Below are 7,313 nucleotides of genomic sequence, written 5' to 3' on the forward strand. Positions count from 1 at the left end.
TTATATATTAATTCATTTTTTATAAATATTTTAAAATTTATATTTTATATAATATAATTTTATAAATTTTTTTCTTAATTAAGAAAACTTTATATAAAAATTGAAAAAAGATCAAAGAGCCTCCATTTTGTCACTAAAAAATAATGAAGTATAACAAAAAAACATGACCACAAACACAATTATTATAATAGTTCCACACAAACCTCAAATCTATGTAATGTGAATGTGAACATCTAGGAAGAAGCACAAGACAAAAGGAGAAAACCTACTAATATAAAATATGTAATATGTCATTCTAAAAACACTTCTGATCATTGAAGTTGTGACGATTATTGTCTCCTTCACAAAGCCACAAACAAAAATGCATTACCAATTTCTAACCATAATTCAGGCTTCTCAAAATTGAAGGAAGATCAAATCAAATAATCCATGTCCATTCCCCAAACCATTCTCTACACTCCTTAAATAAATTCTCCAAAATTGATATCCATAGCTGAAGATTTTTTCCAATGAAAATATAATGGAAAAGTAATCCATGCTAAACAATTAGCAAATAAGTCTTCAAAAGCTAACATCTATAGCTCAAGGCTCATTCCCATGAGAAAATAAAGCATAAAACATAATGCATCTAAAACCAAGATGGACAATATATTAGATGATATATCATCGAGAGGACCAAGAGTGGGGAATGAGATTTCACCTACAAGATGTGCAAGCCACCACATTGAACTCCAACTATAATATCTTTAATAGGTTCACACTAAACTCACTTCCAACCCAGGTGTAGCCTCCTTAATCTTCCTAATGAAACCTTGTCAAAAAGTAACCATCTCAACACGTGATCTCCAAGAACAAGAGATCTCCTAGCCACAACCAAATTTAAAATAACACCGAATCATCTCATGCCAACCAGCCTCTAATGCAAGACTATAATAACTAGAAAATGTGTAATCAAGGGTCCAACACGAAACAATATCATGCATCCTCTAGATTAATGATCATCTATCAAACCAAAAAATCATAAACCAACATTCTTAGCATTTTGGACATTTTCTCATCCACAACAATAAATGTTCTCACTTTCTCTCACCATATTCTCTGCAACTTTTATTCTCTCTCACATAGTAGTTTTAAAAGCTCTAGTGGAATCATAAACCAACATTCTTAGCATTTTGGACATTTTCTCATCCACAACAATAAATGTTCTCACTTTCTCTCACCATATTCTCTGCAACTTTTATTCTCTCTCACATAGTAGTTTTAAAAGCTCTAGTGGAATCATAAACCAACATTCTTAGCATTTTGGACATTTTCTCATCCACAACAATAAATGTTCTCACTTTCTCTCACCATATTCTCTGCAACTTTTATTCTCTCTCACATAGTAGTTTTAAAACCTCCAGTGGTTGTATTGAAGAACACTTCACATGGGTTTTGAAGACTATTGTTGCTTTCTCATAATGTTTGTATGAAAGCAATTCTATGTTGTAGGGTGTTTGCTCTCTCTTGTAAGAAAGTGGTAATCTTAGCATATTATATTATTTTATTTTTTATGATAGTTTAACTGCTATAAGGACTAGCCCCATTATCGCTTTTGACTGGAGCTTTGAACTAGTGGAATCACAATGAAAGACCCCATCCCATGATGAACATGTTGAAGAGTTAACACATCTCGAATTTGTCTATGATGTTTTGCTTGCCCATTTTATGAACGATCGAATGTCTTCTTATCACTTCATTCCTCCTTATCCCTCCATGTCTCCTTATCACTCCAAGGCTTGCATTGTCGTGACTCCTTATCACTCCAATTCTCTCCTTATCAGTCCACATGACACCCTTATTTCTCCTCATCTCCTCCTTCAGGCTTTCTCCTTTCTATCCTCCGCGCCACCTATAGCTTTCGCGCCATTTTCCTTTGTTCTTTCTATTGTCTCTGATCCATCCACCGTCCACTACAGACAATTGTCTGCCACCTGCTAGCCAACGCAGCCCGACCATACACCTCACCTACTGTGTTTCGCTGGCACCACCTGACTGGGCATCATCACCTGCCGGTTCCACGCCTTAGCCACCTGCGGGTCTAGTCAATGGGAGTTTCACCGGCACACAGTTCATCATAACCAGTGATTTTCCAGTAGTTGGTTTGAAGAATCGAACCCTAGATCTTTGTAATTCTATGGAGTTGCAACTACTGTTGCACCACGCGGATGACCTCAATATTGTCTTATTTTTACATTCAATAGAGTATTGTTTATTTTTATTATATATTTATTATCTTTTCTTCTATCCTTGCTATTTGTGGAGGTGGAAACACCAAAATGAAGATTTCACTATGGCAAGTCTCTATATAGCCATCCAAAAAAAATCTGTGTATAGGTATCAAAGAAGAAGTTTTCTAATGAAGGTTCTTGAAGTTGTCTAGTGTCTATGGTGATATCTCTCCTCTTCTCTGTCATTTTATAGTTTAGTTTCATTTAATATACATTTCTTCCAAGTGTTATAATTTTTTAAACTCAACTGTCAATCACATTTTAGCATTTCCTAGACCTTGGACTCTGTGTACACCATTTTGTTATTCTCTGTGAACAAACTTTGTTCTCTGTCTGCACAAGATGCTACAACACCCCGCTATCATCTGTGAGCTCCATGTAGACATTCTAGAGAAAGAGCTAATCAGACTATTCAAAAGACTTGTGTGGTCTAGACTATTTGTTACTAAAGTCCTGAGAATATAACTCAATCCTACACTCATTGAAACATATATTTTTTAATTAATTAGGTAAACTTAAAAGTCGTAGTTACCTCTATATTAATCTGAGTGGAGGATTGATTATCTTTCATAGTAGTTCACATTTCTATGTGAGAAAACAACTTGACTTGGTGTATCCACGGCTATCATGGTGTCCATATCAATGTAAGATAAGATGATTGAACAAATCTCATTCATCTACCTCTACAGGCACATGTCATCCGTTTATATGAATTTTGTCTGTTTATATCAACAGATATTTGCTGTCTATTCATTAGTTTCACAAATTCTTTTCATGTGAATAAAATTGCTACAACAATATGTGAAATGATTTTTTTCTTTTATATAAAAAACAATCACAAAATTTTCTCTATCCTCGATATCTTATAATACGATCTCAAACATAAAATTAATGCTCTCTCTATTACTTAATATCGTTAAATATAACATAAGAAAAAAACCTCGAAATTTAATACTTGATAAAATATATCATCGAGTTTCTATATATATAATTTCTCTATTAGATTTAGTGCTGCTTGAAACATATCACAAAGATTCCCTATCCTTAATATCATAAAGTTTGAAGAACAAAGCACTCTCTAAATTTAATGCTTGATGAAGCATATCGCAAAAACAACGCACTCTCTTTAAATTTAATGCTTGACAACACTTTGTTAGCAACTTCGTGCCTGTTTCGAAAGAAATTCAGAAGAAATTTCGCTCTATAAAAGAGGCAAAACAAAATTGTGAGACGATCCAAATAACCCAAATAAAACGTGAAAAATTTAACTTGCTCAGAGAAAGAAATTTCGCTATCACAGTCACAGACAGATCATGTCCCTCTCAGACGGAAAACAAATAGGCCAACAAATGAATGCAATACTGAATATATGCCAATGTAAGAATCCTTCAATTCAACCATTCACACATTTTCAATAGTTAATACAGTACAAAATATTGGCCAGAAAATTTAGAATCCTTAATCATCATTATATTTGAAGAATGTGTTTATTTTTCTATTTTTTAAAACTAAAATGAATCCTAATCAAACAACAATTGGATTTAGCTGTAGAAAATTAAGGTGTGATTTGAATTGAAGACGAAACGTGAAACTTTTGTCAAAAGACCAGATGGAAATGTTGGCACACTGTGGATATGCATCATTTCGAAGAAACGTGGTGGGAAAGTATTCTCATACGTGAATTGAATTTGCAAATGACTTTGAATTCTTGGTGACTGGTGGTATGTTGAAGATATAAATAGGGTCTCATGGTTGCAAACATTAGCAAGAGTTCATCTATCTATCTTCCCAGTTGTGCAAGTTTGTTTGACATTTGATTGTCTCAAGTGGCTTTCGAGAAATTCAGAAATGGGTGTTCCAGTGATTGATGTAAAGAACATTCATGGAGGAGACAGGAAGGCCATTATGGCTCAAATTGCACAGGCTTCTGTGTCTCCTGGATTTTTTTCAGGTATATATGCTTGCTTTTCATTTGGGTTATATTAGAAATAGGAAAAAAATATTTTTTCAGGTGTATATGCTTGCTTTTCATCTGGGTTATACTAGAAATAGAAAAAAATTGGGTCGGTTGTTTCGATTGTATAAGTAAAACATTTTTTAATGAATTTCGGTTAGTGTTGGGATCATTTTCTTATAATTATTTTACTGTTCTTATGTTATAATCTTATTGTTGTTTTGGTTATATAAATAAAGTAAGTTCTGATTAAGAAACAATAAGATGATAACATATAACAGTAAAATGATTGTAAGATAGCCAGCTGAATCCATCTTACAATTAAAAAGATGGGTCAACTGTTAATTGGGTGCTGATATTTTTATATTGAAAAAAAATTAATTTAATTTTGATTGATAGGATCTTCAATAACAATACATATCATGGGTGGACTGATATGCTTTGTTTGAAAATTTGGAATTTGTGCAATTAATTAAGGGTAAAAGTTTTTTTAATTTTTCAGATTACAAACCATGGCATTGACCGTGGTCTTCTGGACCGTGTGAAGGAGGTATGTTCACAGCAATATAAGATTAACAGAGAACAAAACTTCAAGAATTCTTCACCAGTAAAGGCACTGAACAAAGCCATTGAAGCTGAAGCAAAGGGAAATAATGTTGAGAAGATTGAGAATATGGATTGGGAGGATGTTTTTCAAGTGCATGAGATGCGAGACGCAAATTCTTGGCCTTCAGAACCCAAAGATTTCAAGTATGTGTACAATATTCAATCAATACTAAAAATACTGCTGCACATCATTTTATTTGGTCCTCCTATATATTTCCTATAATGTGGAATAGTAGAATCAGAGTAAACATTACAATTCTTAAATTTTGACATTATTTTTCAAATTCGAACATTGTTTTGAGATGTTATTTGGATGAAGGTAAAAATTATCGTTGAAGGGTCAAGAAGTTTTATTCAAGTCAATGCAAAACATCTAACACATTAACATTTGCATTTTATGCAGGGAGATAATTGAGGAGTTCCGCAGCCAAATATTCAATCTGACAGAGAAACTTTTGGAAATAGTAAGTGAAAGTTTGGGGCTAGAGAAAGGATATCTGAAATGGGCATTTGCAGGGGGAGACAAGGAGAAGCCATTCTTTGGCACCAAGGTGAGCCATTATCCTGCCTGCACTAGGCCAGATCTGATAAAGGGTATCCGTGCTCATACAGATGCAGGTGGGCTCATTCTTTTGTACCAAGATGATGAGGTTCCTGGCCTTCAAGTGCTTAACAATGGTACTTGGATTGATGTGCAACCTATGCAATACTCAATAGTTGTAAACATAGGTGATCAGTTAGAAGCAGTGAGCAATGGCAAGTATAAGAGTGCATGGCATCGAATTCTTCCAACAAAGGATGGAAACCGGTTATCAGTGGCATCCTTCTATAATCCCTCATACAATGCACTGGTCAGCCCTGCACCTCAGCTCATTGCTCAAGCTCAACCCAATGAAAATGCTGCTCATGAATTATATACTTATCCAAAGTATCTATTTGGCGACTATATGAAGATTTACTCTCAGCAAAAATATGAAGAAAAAGAACCCCGCTTCAAAGCAGTGGGAAGGTTGAATGAACCAATTTATTGTTGAATGAATAAGGTTTACACTCAATAAATTAGTAATCAGGTTAGTTGGGTGGGAAGTTATTTTCTTAATGAAAAAATAATGACTTTATAAAGTCAGTCTATTGAATCTAATAGATGCAAAAGACTAATAAAATGAGCTGTAAGGTTATTGTTGAAAGGATTGTTCTTTGCTGATAAGTGTTTGATTTATTGACAAAGCCATCCAGACCGTTGTGTGTTGTTGGTTAATATTCATTGTTGAGCATTGGATACTTGTGCAAATTTTGTATGCAACACATCATTTTCCAGACGTTGTATTGAAGTTGGTGGTTGATGTTGTATGTGAGAAGTGTTAGCAATAAGCTAGACGATGAGGATGAAATAAAAGCGTTGCCGGGAATCTTTTGTATGATTAAAGATGCATCGCAAGACTTCGCAGGAAGAAGTAAACCACTAATATGTTTACACTGAGTTAACAATTTTGAAGGACTAAGATATGCTCTAGTTTTTCATGTCATGAATTGTATTTGTTTGTGTTTAAAAATCTGCAATTTAAGTATATATATATGAAAGAAACAACTGTTGTGCAAGGAGTATGGCCGAAAAGGTAGAATGTGTTTGAACATGCCATATAAATGCAAATACAACCCCTGTGTTGAAATGTAAATGCAAAGTTGATTTCTGTGGGATACTGTGAAAAGAGGTAAATTTTCATTTAAATATTGATTAAAGTTGCATTATGGAGATTGTGTGTGATCGGTATTTTTAGTGAGTTGTGTTTTGCAGTGATAAGGTTAATAGATTTTTTTTTTTTGGGTCGATAATAGGCAGAGCCAGGAAAATATATTGATTTTAAAGAAAATTTACAAAAGAAACCACAGATTTCTACAATGATCTAGTACGGCATAAAAATTGTGGATATAAAATTATGTCCATGAGCATGCACAGAAGGAGAAAACCACATCCATAGTCCTGAATTTATCTAAACTCAGAGTGGGTTTAGCTGCCGATTACAAAACATTTATCCTTTTCAGATGAAAACTATAAAAGCTTTATCAAAATTTATAAGTCTGAGACATCGTTAAATAGTTTCATTTAGAAGATTTAGATTAACAAAGAAAATCAAAAGAAGAGTCAACTATGTGCTCTGTAACAGCCTCAAAAACAAACATACTTACTGAAACCTATCTATTTAATCCTCTCCTCGAGGCATGAGAGGAGGCATTGGAGCACAACCTCTTCCAAGAGATTTTTTTTAATTGAAATTATAAAGTGATAATTGTATAAATGGTGCATTTTTGGGACATTTTTACAATGTTCAATTACATTATTTTTGTGCTTTTGGGGTCATGCATGATACATTTGGAAAAGCTTTAAGTTTACATGTTCTTTTTTAGAATTTAAAGAGGAACATGTATAATTGAAGGTTTCTATTCTACAAATTTGATGAGTTGTTGTTGATTGGATAGTCAAA

At 33.6% G+C, this 7,313-nt stretch overlaps 1 protein-coding gene across 1 annotated transcript; it reads left to right on the forward strand.

The window, feature by feature from the left end:
• The first annotated feature begins 4,116 nt into the window (after window positions 1-4,116).
• Window positions 4,117-5,864, forward strand: LOC131033136 (1-aminocyclopropane-1-carboxylate oxidase-like). Its single transcript, XM_057964268.1, has 3 exons — window positions 4,117-4,221; window positions 4,727-4,974; window positions 5,234-5,864. Exons 1-3 carry the CDS (start codon window positions 4,153-4,155, stop codon window positions 5,862-5,864), a joined length of 948 nt encoding a protein of 315 aa, XP_057820251.1. The 5' UTR covers window positions 4,117-4,152.
• Window positions 5,865-7,313: the final 1,449 nt, after the last annotated feature.

The sequence above is a fragment of the Cryptomeria japonica genome, chromosome 4, assembly GCF_030272615.1.
Source record: "Cryptomeria japonica chromosome 4, Sugi_1.0, whole genome shotgun sequence".
NCBI lineage: Eukaryota > Viridiplantae > Streptophyta > Pinopsida > Cupressales > Cupressaceae > Cryptomeria > Cryptomeria japonica.

Excerpts from the sequence above, each read along its gene's own strand:
- LOC131033136 (XM_057964268.1), top strand. The coding sequence starts at position 4,153 with ATGGAGGAGACAGGAAGGCCATTATGGCTCAAATTGCACAGGCTTCTG. Across the intron at positions 4,222-4,726 it reads GTCTCCTGGATTTTTTTCAG|ATTACAAACCATGGCATTGA; the intron begins GTATATATGCTT and ends TTAATTTTTCAG. Across the intron at positions 4,975-5,233 it reads TCAGAACCCAAAGATTTCAA|GGAGATAATTGAGGAGTTCC; the intron begins GTATGTGTACAA and ends CATTTTATGCAG.